Source organism: Carcharodon carcharias, chromosome 30 (assembly GCF_017639515.1).
Source record: "Carcharodon carcharias isolate sCarCar2 chromosome 30, sCarCar2.pri, whole genome shotgun sequence".
Classification (NCBI taxonomy): Eukaryota; Metazoa; Chordata; class Chondrichthyes; order Lamniformes; family Lamnidae; genus Carcharodon; species Carcharodon carcharias.
Window position 1 is genome coordinate 24,868,268 of NC_054496.1, and position 23,132 is coordinate 24,891,399.

Sequence of the window (23,132 nt, forward strand, 5' to 3'; positions counted from 1 at the left end):
GGACAGTGCGAAGTAGAACAGTATCTGGAGAGAGTGCAGTGTTGCACAGTATCTGGGGGACAGTGCGGAGTCGCACAGTATATGGGGTACAGTGCGGAGTCGCACTGTATCTGGGGGACAGTGTGTAGTTGGACAGTATCTGGGGTACAGTGCGGAAGTGACCAGTATCGGGTACAGAGTGGAGTCACACGTTATCTGTGGTACAGTGCGGAGTGGCACAGTATCTGGGAGAGAGTGTGGAGTTGCACAGTATCTGGTGTACAGTGCGGAGTAGAACAGTATCTGGGGTACAGTGTGGAGTACCACAGTATCTGGGGAGAGTGCGGATTCGCACAGTATCTGGGGTACAGTGCGGAGTTGCACAGTATCTGGGGGACAGTGCGGATTTGGACAGTATCTGGGGACAGTGGGGAGTCGCACAGTATCTGGGGTACAGTGTGGAGTCGCACAGTATCTGGGGGACAGGGAGGAGTTGGACCGTATCTGGGGTACAGTGCAAAGTCGGACAGTATCTGGGGTACAGTGCGGAGTTGGACAGTATTGGGGACAGTACGGAGTCAAACAGTATCTGGGGTACAGTGCAGAGTCGCAGACTCTCTGGGGTACAGTGCAGAGTCGGACAGTATCTGGGGCACAGTGCGGAGTCGCACAGTATCTGGGGGACAGTGCGAAGTAGAACAGTATCTGGGGAGAGTGCGGAGTTGCACAGTATCTTTGGGACAGTGTGGAGTCGCACAGTATCTGGGGGACAATGCGAAGTAGAACAGTATCTGGAGAGAGTGCGGAGTTGCACAGTATCTGGGGGACAGTGCAGAGTCGCACAGTATATGGGGGACAGTGCGGAGTCGCACAGTATCTGGGGGCAGTGCAGGGTCTCACAGTATCTGGGGGACAGTGTGGAGTCGCACAGTATCTGGGGGACAGTGCGAAGTAGAACAGTATCTGGGGGGAGTGCGGAGTTGCACAGTATCTGGGGCACAGTGTGGAGTCGCACAGTATCTGGGGGACAGTGTGAAGTAGAACAGTATCTGGAAAGAGTGCGGAGTTGCACAATATCTGGGGGACAGTGTGGAGTTGGACAGTATCTGGGGTACAGTGCTGAGTCGGATAGTTATTTGGGTACAGTGCGGAGGTGACCAGTATCGGGTACAGGGTGGAGTCACACGTTATCTGTGGTACACTGCGGAGTGGCACAGTATCTGGGAGAGAGTGTGGAGTTGCACAGTATCTGGTGTACAGTGCGGAGTAGAACAGTATCTGGGGTACAGTGTGGAGTACCACAGTATCTGGGGAGAGTGCGGATTCGCACAGTATCTGGGGTACAGTGCGGAGTTGCACAGTATCTTGGGAGAGTGAGGAGTCGCACAGTATCGGGAGATAGTGCAGAGTTGCACAGTATCTGGGCTACATTGCGGAGTTGAACACTATCTGGGGACAATGCGGAGTCGGACAGTATCTGGGGGATGGTGTGGAGTCGCTCAGTATCTGGGGGACAGTGCGGATTCGCAGAGTATCTGGGGGACATTGCAGAGTCAAGCAGTATCTGGGTACAGTGCAGAGTCAGACAGTATCTGGGTACAGTGCAGAGTCGGACAATATCTGGGGGACAGTGTGGAGTTGCACGGTATCTGAGGTAAAGTGCGGAGTCGGACAGTATCTGGGGTACAGTGCGGAGTCGCACAGTATCTGGGTAACAGTGTGGAGTGGCACAGTATCTGGGGTAAAGTGCGGAATCGCACAGTTTCTAGGGGACAGTGTGGTGTCACCCAGTATCTGGGGGACAGTGCGGAGTACCACAGTATCTGCGGAGAGTGCGGAGTCGCACAGTATGTGGGGACAGTGCGGGGTCTCACAGTATCTGGGGGACAGTGCGGAGTCACACAGTATCTGGGTACAGTGCGGGGTATCACAGTGTCTGGGTACAGTGCGGAGTCACCCAGTATTTGGGGTAAAGTTTGGTGTTGGACAATATCTGTGGTACTGTGTGGAGTCGGACAGTGTCTTGGGAGCGTGCGAAGTCGCACAGAATCTGGGGGACAGTGCGGATTTGCAGAGTATCTGGGGGACATTGCAGAGTCAAGCAGTATCTGGGTACAGTGCAGAGTCAGACAGTATCTGGATACAGTGCAGAGTCGGACAATATCTGGGGGACAGTGTGGAGTTGCACGGTATCTGGGGTAAAGTGCGGAGTCGGACAGTATCTGGGGTACAGTGCGGAGTCGCACAGTATCTATGTAACAGTGTGGAGTGGCACAGTATCTGGGGTAAAGTGCGGAATCGCACAGTTTCTAGGGGACAGTGTGGTGTCGCCCAGTATCTGAGGGACAGTGCGGAGTACCACAGTATCTGCGGAGAGTGCGGAGTCGCACAGTATGTGGGGACAGTGCGGGGTCTCACAGTATCTGGGGGACAGTGCGGAGTCACACAGTATCTGGGGACAGTGCGGGGTATCACTGTGTCTGGGTACAGTGCGGAGTCGCCCAGTATTTGGGGTAAAGTTTGGTGTTGGACAATATCTGTGGTACAGTGTGGAGTCGGACAGTGTCTTGGGAGCGTGCGAAGTCGCACAGTATCTGGGGGACAGTCTGGAGTCGCACAGTATTTGGGGTAAAGTGCAGTGTTGCATAGTATCTGGGGTACAGTGTGGAGTTGGACAGCATCTGGGGTACAATGTGGTGTCGCACATTATCTGGGGGACAGTGTGGAGTTGGACAGTATCTGGGGTACAGTGCGGATTCACACAGCATCTGGGGGACAGTGCGGAGCCGGACAGTATCTGGGGACATTGTGGAGTCGCACAGTATCAGGGGGCCAGTGTGCTGTTGCACACTATTTGGGGGACAGAGCGGAGTCGCACAGAATCTGGGAACAGTGCGGTGTCGCACAGTTTCTGGGGTACAGGGCGGTGTCGGACAGTATCTGGGCTACAGTCCGGAGTCGCACAGTATATGGGGGACAGTGCGGAGTCGCACAGTATCTGGGGACAGTGCAGGGTCTCACAGTATCTGGGGGACAGTGTGGAGTCGCACAGTATTTGGGGTAAAGTGTGGTGTCGCACAGTATCTAGGGTACAGTGCGGAGTTGGACAGTATTTGGGGTACAATGCAGTGTCACACACTATGTGGGGGACAGTGCGGACTCGCACAGTATCCGGGATACAGCGCGGAGTCAGACAGTATCTGGGGGACAGTGCGGTGTCGCCCAGTATCTGGGGGACAGTGCGGAGTCGAACAGTATCTAGGATACAGTGCGGAGTCGCATAGTATCTGGGGGACAGTGTGTAGTTGGACAGTATCTGGGGTACAGCGCGGGGTCAGAAAGTATCAGGGGGACAGTGCGGTGCCGCACAGTATCTTGGGGACAGTGTGGAGTTGGACAGTATCTGGGGTACAATGTGGAGTCGCACAGTTTCTGGGGTACAGTTCGGAGTCGCACAGTATCTGGGGGAAACTGTGGAGTCGGACAGTATCTGTGGTACAGTGCGGAGTCGCACAGTATCTAGGGTACAGTGCGGAGTCGCACAATGTCTGGGTACAGTGCGGAGTCACACAGTATCAGGGTGATAGTGTGGAGTTGCACAGTAGCTGGGGCAGTGCGGAGTCGCACAGTATCTGGGGGACAGTGTGGTGTCGCACGGTATCTGGGGTACAATGCGGAGTCGCACAGTGTCTGGGTGCAGTGAGGAGTCTGACAGTATCTGGCGAGAGTGCGGTATCACCCAGTATCTGATGTACAGTGTGGAATAGAACAGTATCTGGGGTACAGTGCGGAGTCGCACAGTATCTTGGGAGAGTGCGGAGTCGCACAATATCTGCTGGACGGTGCGGAGTCGGCTAGTATCTTGGGAGAGTGCGGGATCGCACAGTATCTGGGGTACATTGGGGAGTTGGACAGTATTTGGGGACAGTGCAGATTCGCACAGTATCTGGGCTACATTGCGGAGTTGAACACTATCTGGGGACAATGCGGAGTCAGACAGTATCTGGGGGATGGTGTGGAGTCGCACAGTATCTGGGGACAGTGCGGATTCGCAGAGTACCTGGGGGACATTGCAGAGTCAAGCAGTATCTGGGTACAGTGCAGAGTCAGACAATATCTGGGGGACAGTGTGGAGTTGCATGGTATCTGGGGTAAAGTGCGGAGTCGGACAGTATCTGGGGTACAGTGCGGAGTCGCACAGTATCTGGGTAACAGTGTGGAGTGGCACAGTATCTGGGGTAAAGTGCGGAATCGCACAGTTTCTAGGGGACAGTGTGGTGTCGCCCAGTATCTGGGGGACAGTGCGGAGTACCACAGTATCTGCGGAGAGTGCGGAGTCGCACAGTATGTGGGGACAGTGCGGGGTCTCACAGTATCTGGGGGACAGTGCGGAGTCACACAGTATCTGGGGATAGTGCGGGGTATCACAGTGTCTGGGTACAGTGCGGAGTCGCCCAGTATTTGGGGTAAAGTTTGGTGTCGGACAATATCTGTGGTACAGTGTGGAGTCGGACAGTGTCTTGGGAGCGTGCGAAGTCGCACAGTATCTGGGGGACAGTGCGGATTCGCAGTGTATCTGGGGCACATTGCAGAGTCAAGCAGTATCTGGGTACAGTGCAGAGTCAGACAGTATCTGGGTACAGTGCAGAGTCGGACAATATCTGGGGGACAGTGTGGAGTTACACAGTATCTGGGGTAAAGTGCGGAGTCGGACAGTATCTGGGGTACAGTGCGGAGTCGCACAGTATCTGGGTAACAGTGTGGAGTGGCACAGCATCTGGGGTAAAGTGCGGAATCGCACAGTTTCTAGGGGACAGTGTGGTGTCGCCCAGTATCTGGGGGACAGTGCGGAGTACCACAGTATCTGCGGAGAGTGCGGAGTCGCACAGTATGTGGGGACAGTGCGGGGTCTCACAGTATCTGGGGGACAGTGCGGAGTCACACAGAATCTGGGGACAGTGCGGGGTATCACAGTGTCTGGGTACAGTGCGGAGTCGCCCAGTATTTGGGGTAAAGTTTGGTGTTGGACAATATCTGTGGTACAGTGTGGAGTCGGACAGTGTCTTGGGAGCGTGCGAAGTCGCACTGTATCTGGGGGACAGTCTGGAGTCGCACAGTATTTGGGGTAAAGTGCAGTGTTGCATAGTATCTGGGGTACAGTGTGGAGTTGGACAGCATCTGGGGTACAATATGGTGTCGCACATTATCTGGGGGACAGTGTGGAGTTGGACAGTATCTGGGGTACAGTGCGGATTCACACAGCATCTGGGGGACAGTGCGGAGCCGGACAGTATCTGGGGACATTGTGGAGTCGCACAGTATCAGGGGGCCAGTGTGCTGTCGCACAGTATTTGGGGGACAGAGCGGAGTCGCACAGAATCTGGGAACAGTGCGGTGTCGCACAGTTTCTGGGGTACAGTGCGGTGTCGGACAGTATCTGGGCTACAGTCCGGAGTCGCACAGTATCTGGGGGACAGTGAGGAGTCGCCCAATGTCTGGGGTACAGTGCGGTGTCGCACAGTATCTGGGGTACAGTGCTGAGTTGCACAGTATCTGGGGTATAGTGCGGTGTCGCACAGTATCTGGGGTACAGTGCGGTGTCGGACTGTATATGGAGTACATTGCGGTATCGCACAGTATCTGGGGTACAGTGCGGAGTCGGACAGTATCTGGGGTATAGTCCGGAGTCGCTCAGTGTCCGGGGAACAGCGCGGAGTCGGACAGTATCTAGGATACAGTGCAGCGTCGCGTAGTATCTGGGGGACAGTGTGGAGTTGGTCAGTATCTGCGGTTCAGTGCGGAGTCAGACAGTATCAGGGGGACAGTGCGGTGCCGCACAGTATTTGGGGTTCGTGGCAGAGTTGGACACTATCCTGGGAGAGTGCGGAGTCGCACAGTACCTAAGGGAAAATGTGGATTCGCACAGTATCTGGGGTACAGTGCAGAGTTGCATAGTATCTGGGGTGCAATGCGGAGTCGTACAGTATCTGGGGTACAGGGCGAAGTTGCACAGTATCTGGGGGACAGTGTGGAGTTAGACAGTATCTGGGGTATAGTGCGGAGTCATGCAGCATCTGGGGGATAGTGTGGAGCTGGACATTATCTGGCGTACAGTGCGGAGTCGGACAGTATCTGGGGGACAGTGCAGAGTCGCACAGTATCTGGGTACAGTGCAGAGTCGCTCAGTATCTGGGGTACAGTGCGGAGTCGGACAGTATCTGGGGACAGTGCGGAGTCGCACAGTATCTGGGGTACAGTGCAGTGTCGCAGACTCTCTGGGGGACAGTGCGGAGTCGGACAGTATCTGGGGTACTGGGCTGAGTTGCACAGTGTCTGGGGTACAGTGCAGAGTCGGACAGTATCTGGGTCACAGTGCGGAGTCGCACAGTATCTGGGGGACAGTGCGAAGTAGAACAGTATCTGGGGAGAGTGCGGGGTTGCACAGTATCTGGGGGACAGTGCGGAGTCGCACAGTATATGGGGGACAGTGCGGAGTCGCACAATGTCTGGGTACAGTGCGGAGTCACACAGTATCAGGGTGATAGTGTGGAGTTGCACAGTAGCTGGGGCAGTGCGGAGTCGCACAGTATCTGGGGGACAGTGTGGTGTCGCACGGTATCTGGGGTACAATGCGGAGTCGCACAGTGTCTGGGTGCAGTGAGGAGTCTGACAGTATCTGGCGAGAGTGCGGTATCACCCAGTATCTGATGTACAGTGTGGAATAGAACAGTATCTGGGGTACAGTGCGGAGTCGCACAGTATCTTGGGAGAGTGCGGAGTCGCACAATATCTGCTGGACGGTGCGGAGTCGGCTAGTATCTTGGGAGAGTGCGGGATCGCACAGTATCTGGGGTACATTGGGGAGTTGGACAGTATTTGGGGACAGTGCAGAGTCGCACAGTATCTGGGCTACATTGCGGAGTTGAACACTATCTGGGGACAATGCGGAGTCAGACAGTATCTGGGGTACAGTGTGCAGTTGGACAGTATCTGGGGTACAGTGCGGAGTCGGACAGTACTTGGGGTACAGTGCGGTGTCGGACAGTATCTGGGGGACAGTGTGGAGTTGGACAGTATCTGGGGTACAGTACGGAGTCGGACGGTATCTGGCGGACAGTGCGGAGTCGCACAGTGTCTGGGTACAGTGCGGGGTAGCCCAGTATCTGGGGTAGAGTGCGGAGTCGGACAGTGTTTGGGCTACAGTGCGGAGTCGCACATTATCTGGGATACACTGAGGAGTCGCACACTATCTTGGGGACTGTGCGGTCTCTCCCAGTATCTTGGGTACAGGACGGAGTCGCACAGAATCTGGGGAAGAGTGTGGAGTCGTACAGTATCTGGGGTAAAGTGCGGAGTCGCACATTATCTGGGGTACAGTGCGGAGTCACACAGTGTCTGGGGTACAATGCGGAGTCGCTCAGTATCTGGGGTACAGTGCGGAGTTGGTCAGTATCTGGGGTACTGTGCGGAGTCACACAGTATCTGGGGGGCAGTGCGGAGTCCTGCAAATTTGCTGGAGTGACAGAAGAGATGGAAAATCTTTTAAAATTATAATGGACCTCAATTTGTTGTAACAAGTATCCCACAGTACCTGCTGTTAGTTAGGCAGGCCCTTGCACCTTTATTTTCTTCAGAGAATACCTGATGGTATCTTTAACATGGTCCCCAATTACCATTTTGTACACATTGATCCATCTGATTAGCTACAGCATGAGACGAGGCATTCTGTGATATAAGAAAATACTGCTATCGGGGCTTCAAGATGTGAGGCTGAGTTTTCAAAACAGGGTTGAGCACCTGACATCCGGTACATTTCCAATCCTGCACCACAGGTGTGTTCAAATGTAAATACTCCTGATTGGACCGGAGGTGAGTTTGATACCCAATTAATGGCTCTGAGCGTTACCAGGAGGCGGGAGCTGCCTGCAGAGCTGAAGCATTAAGGGCAAACGGCAGCCATGATGGGGTCTGCCCAAAGTGGCACACCCTTTGAAAATTGCAACTTCTTCTGAGGGCGGCGGGACCCCACTGTGAGAACATCATTTTCAAGTCGGCCCCGCACCCCTTCCTGACCGCCCCCACTAGCAATTAGCAAGCCGAAACATGAAGCCTACCTGTGCACCTCCCCAGTGTCCTTGATGTCATCGGATGGAATCTTAAGGAGGTGACTTGAAGGGAGTTCCAGACAAAGGCAGGGCCAGTATTCAGTCTGTTGATGCAACCTGCAGCCTTCTACTGATTTCAGGAGATTTATCTTGGCATGGCCAGTGGAAGAAGAATCATCAGACAGCCTTTACTGCTGCTGGTGGATTTAAGAAACACCAGAAACTGAGAAAAGCGCCTAGAGACCATCACTTGGCAAAAAACATAAGAACTAGGAACAGGAGTAGACCATTCGGCCCCTCGAGCCTGCTCCGCCATTCAATAAGATCATGGCTGATCTTGTGTTTTGATTTCCACATTCCCATCGACCCCCGATGACCTTTGATTCCCTTGCCTAACAAGAATCTGTCTACTTCTGCCTTAAAAATAATAAGAACTTAAGAAATAGGAACAAGATCCCCACAAAGTGGAGATACAGGAACCCATTGGAAGCTGGGATCAGCTGTGGACTGTTTGCTAAAAGGACTGTTATCCTGTAGAGAGTATGATGTGTGGTAAGTATACAAGTGGAATATTCCTCTTTATAGTTTAAAGTAATATACATTTGTTACAGTAAAGGATTTGAAACATGAAATCTTGACATTTCATACTTTCAGCTGTTAACTGGAACTTCGGATTTCTTTTCAAAAGTTATCAGTCTCTACAGAGATTGTGAAGCTATTCACTTCCTGATATCTAACCTAGTTCTGGTCCTCCCCAACCTATTTAATTGCAACAAACTGTCGAGAGGAACACTATCTATTCCCTCATCATTGTATAAACCTCATTCAAATCAGCCCTAAGTCAGCGCTTCTCTGAAGCCCAGAGTCTCATTTCTTTTAGCTCCTCCTGATAATTAGGAAGGCTGTGGACAGTATTGTATCTGAACTAGATTGGAAGTGGAAAGTCAGATGGAAAGGATGGAATAAGCAATCTCTATTGTTTCCTTCACATTGGGACAGTCAAGCATATTGGAGTAGATTCTGCACTTGAGGCACAATTGGTGAACAAGATTAAATTGCATTCAAAGCGTTTCTTTCTACTCCAACTCAATTGCGTATTGCTGAATGTGAGATTTGACATGAACAGCACAATCGGGCAGCCCTGTCAAAAATAATTCTTTTGCTTTAAAAAATATTCCTTGACATGTTTAAGACTTGTCAGAGATGGAGCGTAATGGAGGTCCACTCAACTAATTCCTAGGATGGTGGGATTGTCCTATGAGGAAAGATTAAATAGGCTATTCTCTGGAGTTTAGAAGAATGAGAGGCGATCTTGTTCAAACATGCAAAATTCTTACAGGGCTGGACAGGGTAGATGCAGGAAGGATCTTTCCCCTGGCTAGGGTGGGGGGTGGGATTCTAGAACCAAGAGACACAGCCTTTGAATAAGGGGCAGGCCAATTAAGACTGAGATGAGGAAGATTTTCTTCACTCAGAGGGTGGTGAACTTTAGAATTCTCTGCCCCAGAGGACTGTGAAGGCTCAGTCATTGAGTATGTTCAGGACAGAGATCAATAGATTTCCACATACTAAAAACATCAAGGGATACAGGCATAGTGAAGGAAAATGGTGTTAAAGTAGAAGATCATCCATGATCTCATTGAGCGGCGGAGCGGGATTGAAGCACTGGTGCAGTTTGATTAATCCAGCTGAAAATGAGTCTATTGGGCAAAAAAAGCATATTTAATCGGAGGGCCCTGTCCACCACCTGTTAGTAATTCGATTTTAAATAACTGAAAATAATTTTCAAGAACTAAACAGAACCATTTCCCGGTTGTTTTGATGTACATTGGTCAGTTGGCTTCATAAATTTAAATAAATTCTATTCAAACCTTTTCAAAGGTGCAATTTACTGTCCCTTGTGCCCAAACAAATCAGCTTAATTCTAAAACCCTCCTTGAAGAAGTCTCAAACGCTGATTAATTCAATCTGGAGATGCCGTCAGTCTTTCTTTTTATTCATGGGATGTGAGCTTCGCCGGCTGGGCCAGCATTTATTGCCCATCCCTAATTGGCCTTGAGAAGGTGGTGGTGACTTGCCTCCTTGAACCGCTGCAGTCCATATGGTGTAGGTACACCCATAGTGCTGTTAGGGAGGGAGTTCCAGGATTTTGATCCAGAGACAGTGAAGGAATGGAGATATATTTCCAAGTCAGGATGGTGAGTGGCTTGGAGGGGAACCAGGTGGTGGTGTTCCCATGTGTCTGCTGTCCTTGTCCTTCTAGATGGTAGCGATCATGGGTTTGGAAGGTGCTGCCTAAGGAGCCTTGGTGAGCTCCTGCAATGCATCTTGTAGATGGTACACACTGCTGCCACTGTGCATCGGTGGTGAAGGGAGTTAATGTTTGTGAAAGGGATGCCAATCAAGGAGGCTGCTCTGTATCGAGCTTGTTGAGTGTTGTGGGAGCTGCACCCATCCAGACCAGTGGAGAGTATTCCATCACACTCCTGACTTGTGCCTTGTAGATGGTGGACAGGCTGTGGGATGTCAGGAGGTGAGTTACTCACCGCAGGATTCCTAGCCTCTGTCCTGCTCTTGTAGCCACAATATTTATATGGCTAGTCCAGTTCAGTTTCTGGCCAATGGAAACCCCCAGGATGTTGATAGTTTTGTGGGGAGGGTGGAGGTTGAAGGTTGTGCTAACCCCAAGGACGATGATTTTTAAACAAGTGCAAAAGAAGGTGGAAATAATAACTTGCACTTGAAATTCCTCGATCCTTTGTGCTGGTTTTTCAGGAAAATTGTGTTTAAGGGAACTGTATAACCTAGCAAAAACTCAAGGCCATTTTATTTATCCTGTTTGTGACTGTTAGCCTGATGTTTAACTAATGTTCTCCATTCCAGCTGTGACTGCTTTTCCAAATGGGATTCTGGAATTAGGAACATCCCTTGGCTGTTTCCCAAAACACCACCAGTTGGAGTAGTCGTGTTTGTAGGATTAGGAGGGTCCTGCGTATCGTTCATGCAAGATCACGGGGGGGATTTCTGTGAGATTGTGAGAAGGTTCTACAGGACTAGGAGGGACTTGAGTGGGATTCTGGGGGTTTTAGCAGGATTGTGGCATTCACTGAGCTTGGGGTGGCATTCCAATGCACGACCAAGGGAGCACGACCGAGGGAGCACAGCACGGTCGGAGGTGCCATCTTTCAGATGAGAAATTAAACCCATTTGTTCTCTCAGGCGGAGACAAAGTATTCAATTAAGCAGAGCAGTGGAGTTCTCCCCAACATTCTGGCCAATATTTATCCCACACCATCATCACAACATTGGATTATCTGGCCTTTATCACAGAACAGTTTTTGGGAGCTTGCTGTGCGCAAATTGGCTGCCGTGTTTCCGATGTTACAACAGTGACACCACTTCAAAAGTATGCCATTGGGGGAGGGGTGGGATAAAGCATTTTGGGATGACCTGAGGTTGTGAAAGGCACTATATGAATGTAAGGTTGTTCTGGTCTTTTCTGCCTTGGTAGGATTCCAGTAAATCTGTTAGCTGTGCTTTGACCTGAAATTTTTCAATGGTTTAAGAAAATACAAACAATGAGTATTTTTCTCTCCAGCACAAGTCACAGTGGCTGCCACAAGCAACACGGCCGCAGCAAAGCCAACCTTGGTAACCACGACAACCACTACCAGGAAAGCTCCCCTCACCACCATCGCCGTGGGCGCAATTAACCAGCTGGTACCGGATCAGCGGCCCGTCACTCCCAATATACCCAACACCAGGCGGACACCTCTATCCAACCAACTGCCGTCACCACAGAGATACTGTGAGCCGACAGAGGCCCGGGGCATAAAATGGCCGTCGACACAGCAGGGTGTACTGGTGGAGCGACCATGTCCCAAAGGAACAAAAGGTATGAGGCTGACTTTAGTAAGAGGTGTACTAGTTAGGATTGTTTTCTGCTGCCTCGATGTGCTGAGGTACATGAGCAATCAGCCCTCAGTCAATTTAAAACATTATGCAGCGGCACTGCCCGGCATCAGTTCCTCAGTTCCCAACACTGCTTGGCATCAATTCCTCAGTTCCCAACACTACCTGGCATCAGTTCATCAGTTCCCACACTGCTTGGATTCAGCTCCTCCGTTCCCACACTGCCTGGCATCATTTCCTTGGTTCCCACACTGCCTCTCATCGGTTCATCAGATCTCACACTGCTTGTGAACAGTACCTCAGTTCCCACAGTGTCAGGCATCAGTTCCTAAGTTCCCACACTGCCTGGCACCAGTTCATCAGTTCCCACACTGTCCAGCATCAGCTCCTTCATTCCCACACGCCCTAGCATCAGTTCCTTGGTTCCAATCACTGCCTGGCATCAGTTTCTCAGTTCCCAACACTGCCTGGCATCAATTCCTCAGTTCCCATCACTGCCTGGCATCAGTTCATCAGTTTCCGCACTGCCAGGCAGCAGGTCCACAGTTCCCACACTGCCTGGCATCAGTTCCTCAGGTCCCATCACTGCCTGGCATCAGTTCCTCAGTTCACAACACCTCCTGGCATCAGTTCCTCAGTTTCCATTACGGCCTGGCATCAATTTCTCAGTTCCCATCACTGCCTGGCATTGGTTCATCAGTTCCCACACTGCCAGGCAGCAGGTCCACAGTTCCCACACTGCCTGGCATCAGTTGCTCAGTTCCCATCACTGCCTGGATTCAGTTCCTCAGTTGTCACACTGCCTGGCATCAATTCATCAGTTCCCAAAATTCCTGGCATCAGTACCTTAGTTCCCATCACTGCCTGGCATCAGCTCTTCAGTTCCCGCGCTGCCTGGAATCAGTTCATCAGTTCCCATCATTGTCTGTCATCAGTACCCTCAGTTCACACACTGCCTGGCATCAGCAGCTCAGTTCCTGCACTGCCTGGGATCAGTTCCTCAGTTCCCAAACTGCCTGGCATTAGTTTCTCAGTTCCAATCATTGCCTGGTATAAGTTCCTCAATGCCGGAAATGCCTGGCATCAGTTCATCAGTTCCCATCATTGCCTGTCATCAGTACCCTCAGTTCCCACAATGCCCGGCATCAGTTCCTAAGTTCACACACTGCCTGGCATCAGCAGCTCAGTTCCTGCACTGCCGGGGATCAGATCCTCAGTTCCCGCAATGCCAGGCATCAGTTCCTAAGTTCCAACATTGCCTGGCATCACTTCCTCAGTTCCCACACTGCCTGGCATCAGTACCTAAGTTCCAACACTGCCTGGCATCAGTTCCTAAGTTCCCACACTGCCTGGCATCAGTTCCTAAGTTCCAACATTGCCTGGCATCACTTCCTCAGTTCCCACACTGCCTGGCATCAGTACCTAAGTTCCAACACTGCCTGGCATCAGTTCCTAAGTTCCCACACTGCCTGGCATCAGTTCCTAAGTTTCCACACGTCCTGGCATCAGTATCTCTGTTCCCACACTGCCTGGCATCAGTTCCTCAGTTTCCACACTGCCTGGCATCAATTCCTAATATCCCCCACTGTCTGGCATCGATTTCTCAGTTCACTCACTGCCTGGCATCAATTCCTCTATTCCCGCACAGCCTGGCATCGGTTCATCAGTTCCCACACTGACTGTCATCAGTACATTAGTTTCCTCAGTGTCTGGCATCAGTTCTTGAGTTCAAACACTGCCTGGCATGAGTTTCTCAGTTCCCACACTGCCTGGCATCAGTTCATCAGTTCCCACACTGCTTGGCATCAGCTCCTCCGTTACCACACTGCCTGGCATAATTTCCTTGGTTCCCACACTGCCTCGCATCGGTTCATCAGATCTCACACTGCTTGTGGTCAGTACTTCAATTCCCACAGTGTCAGGCATCAGTTCCTAAGTTCCCACACTGCCTGGCATCAGTTCATCAGTTCTTACACTGTCTGGCAACAGCTCCTCCGTTCCCACAAGCCCTGGCATCAGCTCCTTGGTTCCAATCAGTGCCTGGCATAGGTTCATCAATTGCCATCTATGCCAGGCATCAGTTCCACAGTTCCCACATTTCCTCACATCAGTATCTCAGTTCCCACACTGCCTGGCATCAGTTCCTCAGTTCCCACACTGCCTGCCATCAGTTCCTAAGATCCAACATTGCCTGGCATCACTTCCTCAGTTCCTGCACCGCATAGCATCAGCTCCTCAGTTCCCAAACTGTGTGGCAGCAATTTCTCAGTACCCACATTGCCTGGCACCAGTTACTCAGTTCCTGCACTGCCTGGCCTTAATTTCTCAGTCCCATTACTGCCTGGCATCGGTTCCTCAGTTCCCACACTGCCTGGCATCAGTATCAAAGATTCTGCACTACCTGGCATCAGTTCCGAAGTTCCGACACTGCCTGACATCACTTCTTCAGTCCCATCACTGCCTGGTATCAGCTCCTCAGTTCCTGCACTGCCTGGCATCAGTTCCTTCATTCCCGCAGTACCTTGCATCAGTTCTTAAGATCCCGCATTGCCTGGCATCAATTCCTCAGTTCCCATCACTGCCTGGCATCTGTTCCTAAGTTCTCGCACTACCTGGAATCAGTTCCTCAGTTCCCAACACTGACTGGCATTAGTTCCTTAGTTCCATCACTGCCTGGCATCAGTTCCTCAGTCCCATTACTGCCTGGCATCAGTTCCTCAGTTCCCACACTGCCTGGCATCAGTCCCTAAGTTCCAGCACTGCCTGAAACTAGTTACTCAGTTCCTGCACTGCCTGGCATCAGTTCCTCAGTCCCATTACTGCCCGGCATCGGTTCCTCAGTTCCAACACTGCCTTGCATCAGTATCAAAGATTCCGCACGACCTGACATCAGTTCTGAAGTTCTGACACTGCCTGTCATCATTTCCTCAGTCCCATCACTGCCTGGCATCAGATCCTCAGTTCCTGCACAACCTGGCATCGGTTCCTAAGATCCCGCATTGCCTGGCATCAGTTCCTCAGTTCCCATTACTGCATGGCATCAGTTCCTTAGTTCCTACACTGCCTGGCATCAGTACCAAAGATCACACACTGCCTGGCATCAATTCCTAAGTTTCAACACTGCCTGGCATCAGTACCAAACTCCCACACTGCCTGGCATCAGTTCTAAGTTCCCACACTGCCTGTCATCAATTACTCTTTTCATGCACTGCCTGGCATTAATTCCTCCGTTCCTGCACAGCCTGGAATCGTTTCATCAGTTCACACACTGCCTGTCATCGGTTCCTCTGTTCCCACAGTGCCTGTCATCAGTACCTCAGTTCCCACAGTGCCCGACATCAGTACCAAAGATTCCGCACTGCATGGCATCACTTCCTAAGTTCCAACACTGCCTGGCATCAGTACCTAAGGTCACACACTGCCTGGCATCAATTCCTAAGTTTCAACACTGCCTGGCATCAGTACCAAACTCCCACACTGCCTGGCATTAGTTCCTAATATCCCGTAATGCCTGGCATCGATTCCTCTGTTCACGCACTGCCTGGCATTAATTCCTCCATTCTGCACAGCCTGGCATTAGTTCCTCAGTCCCATTAGTGCCTGGTGTCAGTTCCTCAGTTTCCACACTGCCTGGCATCAGTATCAAAGATTCCGCATGACCTGGCATCAGTTCTGAAGTTCCGACACTGCCTGACATCACTTCCTCAGTCCCATCACTGCCTGGCATCAGCTCCTCAGGTCCTGCACTGCCTGGCATCAGTTTCTTCATTCCCGCACTACCTGGCATCGGTTCCTAAGATCCCACATTGCCTGGCTTCAATTCCTAACCTCTCAAGCTGCCTGTCATCAGTTCCTCAGTTCCCATTACTGCCTGGCATCAGTTCCTTACTTCCTACAATCCTAAGTTCTGGCACTACATGGCATCAGTTCCTCAGTTCTCATTACTGACTGGCATTAGTTCCTTTGTTCCCGTCACTGCCTGGCGTCAGTTCATCAGTTCCCATCACTGCCTGCTATCAGTTCCTAATTTCCCAAACTGCCTGGCATCAGTTCCTCAGTTCCCAAACTGCCTGGAATCTGTCCCTAAGTTCCCGCACTACCTGGCATCATTTCCTCAGTTCCCATTACTGCCTGGCATCAGTTCCTCAGTTCCCATCACTGCCTGGCATCAGTTCCTAAGTTCCCACACTGCCTGGCATCAGTTCCTAATATCCCATACTGCCTGGCATCGATTCCTCTGTTCACTTACTACCTGGCATTAATTCCTCAGTTCCTGCACAGCCTGGAATCGTTTCATCAGTTCACACACTGCCTGTCATCAGTTCCTCATTTCCCACAGTGCCTGGGATCGGTTTATCAGATCTCACACTGCCTGTCATCAGTTCCTCATTTCCCACAGTGCCCGGCATCAGTACCAAAGATCTGCAATGCATGGCATCACTTCCTAAGTTCCAATGCTGCCTGGAATCAGTACCAAAGATCCCACACTGCCTGGCATCATTTCCTAAGTTTCAACTCTGCCTGGCATCGGTACCAACCTCCCACACTGCCTGGCATCAGTTCTAAGTTCCCACACTGCCTGGCATCGATTCCTTCGTTCCTGCACTACCTAGCATCAGTTCCTAAGATCCTGCACTGCTTGGCATCGATTTGTAAGCTCCCACACTGCCTGGCATCAGTTCCTCAGTTCCCAAACTGCCTTGCATCTGTTGCTAAGTTCCCACACTGCTTGGCATCATTCCCTCAGTTACCATCACAGCCTGGCTTTAGTTCCTTAGTTCCCATCACTGCCTGGCATCAGTTCACCAGACCCCATCACTGCCTGGCATCAGTTCCTAAGTTCCCAACCTGCCTGGCATCAGTTCCTCAGTTCCCATTACTGCCTGGCATCAGTTCCTAAGTTCCCACACTGCCTGGCATTAATTCCTCTGTTCACTCACTGCCTGGCATTAATTCCTCAGTTCCTGCACAGCCTGGCATTGTTTCATCAGTTCACACACTGCCTGTCATCAGTTCCTCAGTTCCCACAGTGCCTGGGATCGGTTTATCAAATCTCACACTGCCTGTCATCAGTACCTCAGTTCCCAAGGTGCCCGGCATCAGTACCATAGATCCCGCACTGCATGGCATCACTTCCTAAGTTCGAACAATGCCTGGAATCAGTACCAAAGATCCCGGACTGCCTGGCATCAATTTCTATGTTTCAACACTGCCTGGCATCAGTACCAAACTCCCACAATGCTTGACATCAGTTCTAAGTACCAAGACTGCCTGGCATCAGTTCCTCAGTTCCCACACTGCCTGGCATCAGTCCCTAAGTTCCAGCACTGCCTGGCACTACTTACCGAGTTTCTGCACTGCCTGGCATCAGTGCCTAAGTTCCCACACTGCCTGGCATTAGTTCCTCAGTCCCATTACTGCCTGGCATCGGTTCCTCAGTTTCCACACTGCCTGGCATCAGTATCAAAGATTCCGCATGACCTGGCATCAGTTCCGAAGTTCCGACACAGCCTGACATCACTTCCTCAGTCCCATCACTGCCTGGCATCAGCTCCTCAGTTCTTGCACTGCCTGGCATCAGTTTCTTCATTCCCGCACTACCTGGCATCGCTTCCTAAGATCCCACATTGCCTGGCTCAATTCCTAAGCTCCCAAACTGCCTGGTATCAGTTCCTCAGTTCCCGTTACTGCCTGGTATCAGTTTCTAAGTTCCCAAACTGCCTGGCATCAGTTCCTCAGTTCCCACAATGCCTAGCATCTGTCCCTAAGTTCCCGCACTGCCTGGCATCATTTCCTCAGTTCCCATTACTGCCTGACATTAATTCCTCTGTTCCCACAGTACCTGGCATCACTTACACAGTTCCTACACAGCCTGGAATTGGTTCATCACTTCCCACAGTGCCTTTCATCATTACCTTAGTTCCCACACTGCCCGGCATCAGTTCCTAAGCTACCGCACTGCCTGGCATCAGTTCCTCAGTTCCCAAACTGCCTGGCATCTGTTTCTAAGATTGCACACTGCTTGGCATCAGTTCCTAAGCTCCTGCACTGCCTGGCATCAGTTCCTCAGTTCCCAAACTGCCTGGCATCTGTTGCTATGTTCCCACACTGCTTGGCATCATTCCCTCAGTTACCATCACAGCCTGGCATCCGTTCCTATGTTCCCAAACTGCCTGGCATCAGTTCCTCAGTTCCCATGATGCGTGGGATCAGTTCCTAATATCCCACACAGCCTGCCATCGATTCCTCAGGTCACTCACTGCCTGGCATCAATTCCTCAGTTCCTGGACAGCCTGGAGTCGGTTCATCACTTCACACACTGCCTGTCATCGGTACCTCATTTCCCACAGTGCCTGGCATCAGTTCCTAAGTTCACACACTGCCTGTCATCAGTTTATCAGTTCCCAAAGTGCCCGGAATCAGTACCAAAGATCCCCCACTGCATGGCATCCCTTCCTATGTTCCAACACTGCCTGGCATCAGTACCAATCTCCCACACTGCCTGGCATCAGTTCTAAGTTCCCACACTGCGTGGCATCAGTTCCTCAGTTCCCACAGTGCCTGGCTTCAGTTCCTCATTTGCCACACTGCCTGGCATCAATTCCTAAGCTCTTACACTGCCTGTATTCGGTTCCTTCGTTCACGCACTACCTGGCATCAGTTCCTAAGATCCTGCACTGCTTGGCATCAATTCGTAAGCTCCCACAGTGCCTGGCATCAGTTTCTCAGTTCCCAAACTGCCTGGCATCTGTTGCTAATTTCCCACACTGCTTGGCATCACTCCCTCAGTTACCATCACAGCCTGTCATTAGTTCCTTAGTTCACATCACTGCCTGTCATCAGTTCACCAGTTCCCATCACTGCCTGGCATCAGTTCCTAAGTTCCCAACCTGCCTGGCATCAGTTCCGCAATTCCCACACTGCCTGGCATCAGTTCCTCAGTTCCCATTATTGCCTGGCATCAGTTGTTCAGTTCCCATCACCGCCTGGCATCAGTTCCTAAGTTCCCAACCTGCCTGGCATCAGTTCCGCAATTCCAACGCTGCCTGGCATCAGTTCCTCATTTCCCATTACTGCCTGGCATTAGTTGCTTATACCCCATAATGCCCGGCATCGATTCCTCTGTTCACGCACTGCCTGGCATTAATTCCTCCATTCCTGCACAGCCTGGAATCTTTTCATGAGTTCACACACTGCCTGTCTTCAGTTCCTCTGTTCCCACAGTGCCTGGCATCAGTACCAAAGATCACACACTGTCTGGCATCAATTCCTAAGTTTCAATACTGCCTGGCATCAGTTCCTCAGTTCCTTTACTGCCTGGCATCAGTGTCAAAGATTCCGCATGACCTGGCATCAGTTCCGAAGATGCAAAACTGCCTGACATCACTTCCTCAGTCCCATCACTGCCTGGCATCAGCTCCTCAGTTCTTGCACTGCCTGGCATCAGTTTCTTCATTCCCGCACTACCTGGCATCGGTTCCTAAGATCCCACATTGCCTGGCTCAAATCCTAAGCTCCTAAACTGCCTGGCATCAGTTCCTCAGTTCCCGTTACTGCCTGGTATCAGTTTCTAAGTTCCCAAACTGCCTGGCATCAGTTCCTCAGTTCCCACAATGCCTAGCATCTGTCCCTACGTTCCCGCACTGCCTGGCATCATTTCCTCAGTTCCCATTACTGCCTGGCATTAATTCCTCTGTTCCCACACTACCTGGCATCAATTACACAGTTCCTACACAGCCTGGAATTGGTTCATCACTTCCCACAGTGCCTTTCATCATTACCTTAGTTCCCACACTGCCCGGCATCAGTTCCTAAGCTCCCGCACTGCCTGGCATCAGTTCGTCAGTTCCCACACTGCCTGGCATCAGTTCCTAAGATTGCACAATGCTTGGCATCAGTTCCTAAGCTCCTGCACTGCCTGGCATCAGTTCCGCAGTTCCCAAACTGCCTGGCATCTGTTGCTATGTTCCCACACTGCTTGGCATCATTCCCTCAGTTACCATCACAGCCTGGCATCCGTTCCTATGTTCCCAAACTGCCTGGCATCAGTTCCTCAGTTCCCATGATGCGCGGGATCAGTTCCTAATATCCCACACAGCCTGCCATCGATTCCTCAGGTCACTCACTGCCTGGCATTAATTCCTCCGTTCCTGCACAGCCTGGAATCGTTTCATCAGTTCACACACTGCCTGTCTTCCACAGTGCCTGCCATCAGTACCAAAGATGACACACTGCCTGGCATCAATTCCTAAGTTTCAACACTGCCTGACATCACTTCCTCTGTCCCATCACTGCCTGGCATCAGCTCCTCAGGTCCCGCACTGCCTGGCATCAGTTTCTTCATTCCCGCACTACCTGGCATCGGTTCCTAAGATCCCACATTGCCTGGCTTCAATTCCTAAGCTCTCAAGCTGCCTGGCATCAGTTCCTCAGTTCCCATTACTGCCTGGCATCAGTTCCTTACTTCCTACACTGCCTGGCATCAGTTCCTAAGTTCTCGCACTACATGGCATCAGTTCCTCAGTTCTCATTACTGACTGGCATTAGTTCCTTTGTTCCCGTCACTGCCTGGCGTCAGTTCAACAGTTCCCATCACTGCCTGCTATCAGTTCCTAATTTCACAAACTGCCTGGCATCAGTTCCTCAGTTCCCACACTGCCTGGAATCTGTCCCTAAGTTCCCACACTACCTGGCATCATTTCCTCAGTTCCCATTCCTGCCTGGCATCAGTTCCTCAGTTCCCATCACTGCCTGGCATCAGTTCCTCAGTTCCCACACTGCCTGGCATCTGTCCCTAAGTGCCCGCACTGCCTGGCATCATTTCCTCAGTTCCCATTCCCGTCTGGCATCAGTTCCTCAGTTCCCATCACTGCCTGGCATCAGTTCCTCAGTTTCCATCACTGCCTGGCATCAGTTCCCAAGTTCCCACAATGCCTGGCATCAGTTCCTAATGTCCCGTACTGCCTGGCATCGATTCCTCTGTTCACTTACTGCCTGGCATTCATTCCTCAGTTCCTGCACAGCCTGGAATCGTTTCATCAGTTCACACTTTGCCTGTCATCAGTTCCTCATTTCCCACAGTGCCCGGAATCAGTACCAAAGATCTTCACTGCATGGCATCACTTCCTAAGTTCCAATGCTGCCTGGAATCAGTACCAAAGATCCCACACTGCCTGGCATCATTTCCTAAGTTTCAACTCTGCCTGGCATCAGTACCAACCTCCCACACTGCCTGGCATCAGTTCTAAGTTCCCACACTGCCTGGCATCGATTCCTTCGTTCCTGCACTACCTAGCATCAGTTCCTAAGATCCTGCACTGCTTGGCATCGATTTGTAAGCTCCCACACTGCCTGGCATCAGTTCCTCAGTTCCCAAACTGCCTTGCATCTGTTGCTAAGTTCCCACACTGCTTGGCATCATTCCCTCAGTTACCATCACAGCCTGGCTTTAGTTCCTTAGTTCCCATCACTGCCTGGCATCAGTTCACCAGACCCCATCACTGCCTGGCATCAGTTCCTAAGTTCCCAACCTGCCTGGAATCAGTTCCTCAGTTCCCATTACTGCCTGGCATCAGTTCCTAAGTTCCCACACTGCCTGGCATTAATTCCTCTGTTCACTCACTGCCTGGCATCAATTCCTCAGTTCCTGGACAGCCTGGAGTCGGTTCATCACTTCACACACTGCCTGTCATCGGTACCTCATTTCCCACAGTGCCTGGCATCAGTTCCTAAGTTCACACGTTGCCTGGCATCGCTTTATCAGTTCCCAAAGTGCCCAGAATCAGTACCAAAGATCCCGCACTGCATGGCATCCCTTCCTAAGTTCCAACACTGCCTTGGCATCAGTACCAACCTCCCACACTGCCTGGCATCAGTTATAAGTTCGCACACTGCCTGGCATCGATTCCTTCGTTCCTGCACTACCTAGCATCAGTTCCTAAGATCCTGCACTGCTTGGCATCGATTTGTCAGCTCCCACACTGCCTGGCATCAGTTCCTCAGTTCCCAAACTGCCTTGCATTTGTTGCTAAGTTCCCACACTGCTTGGCATCATTCCCTCAGTTACCATCACAGCCTGGCTTTAGTTCCTTAGTTCCCATCACTGCCTGGCATCAGTTCATCAGACCCCATCACTGCCTGGCATCAGTTCCTAAGTTCCCAACCTGCCTGGCATCAGTTCCTCAGTTCCCATTACTGCCTGGCATCAGTTCCTAAGTTCCCACACTGCCTGGCATTAATTCCACTGTTCACTCATTGCCTGGCATCAATTCCTCAGTTCCTGGACAGCCTGGAATTGGTTCATCAGTTCACACACTGCCTGTCATCGGTACCTCATTTCCCACAGTGCCTGGCATCAGTTCCTAAGTTCACACGTTGCCTGGCATCGCTTTATCAGTTCCCAAAGTGCCCAGAATCAGTACCAAAGATCCCGCACTGCATGGCATCCCTTCCTAAGTTCCAACACTGCCTGGCATCAGTACCAATCTCCCACACTGCCTGGCATCAGTTCTAAGTTCCCACACTGCGTGGCATCAGTTCCTCAGTTCCCACAGTGCCTGGCTTCAGTTCCTCAGTTGCCACACTGCCTGGCATCAATTCCTAAGTTCTTACACTGCCTGTATTCGGTTCCTTCATTCGCGCACTACCTGGCATCTGTTCCTAAAATCCTGCACTGCTTGGCATCGATTCGTAAGCTCCCACATTGCCTGGCATCAGTTTCTCAGTTCCCGAACTGCCTGGCATCTGTTGCTAATTTCCCACACTGCTTGGCATCACTCCCTCAGTTACCATCACAGCCTGGCATTAGTTCCTTAGTTCACATCACTGCCTGTCATCAGTTCACCAGTTCCCATCACTGCCTGGCATCAGTTCCTAAGTTCCCAACCTGCCTGGCATCAGTTCCGCAATTCCCACAATGCCTGGCATCAGTTCCGCAGTTCCCATTACTGCCTGGCATCAGTTGCTCAGTTCCCATCACGGCCTGGCATCAGTTCCTAAGTTCCCAACCTGCCTGGCATCAGTTCCGCAATTCCCACACTGCCTGGCATCAGTTCCTCAGTTCCCATTACTGCCTGGCATCAGTTGCTCAGTTCCCATCACTGCATGGCATCAGTTCCTAAGTTCCCAACCTGCCTG

At 51.4% G+C, this 23,132-nt stretch overlaps 1 protein-coding gene across 1 annotated transcript in view; it reads left to right on the forward strand.

The window, feature by feature from the left end:
- Nucleotides 1-23,132, forward strand: part of LOC121271227 (adhesion G protein-coupled receptor L1-like) — a 1,693,562-nt gene that overhangs the window by 982,847 nt on the left and 687,583 nt on the right. The window contains exon 6 of the mRNA XM_041177054.1: nucleotides 11,683-11,979. Within this exon, the coding sequence (XP_041032988.1) occupies nucleotides 11,683-11,979 (297 nt within the window). The remainder of the gene's footprint in view (nucleotides 1-11,682; nucleotides 11,980-23,132) is intronic.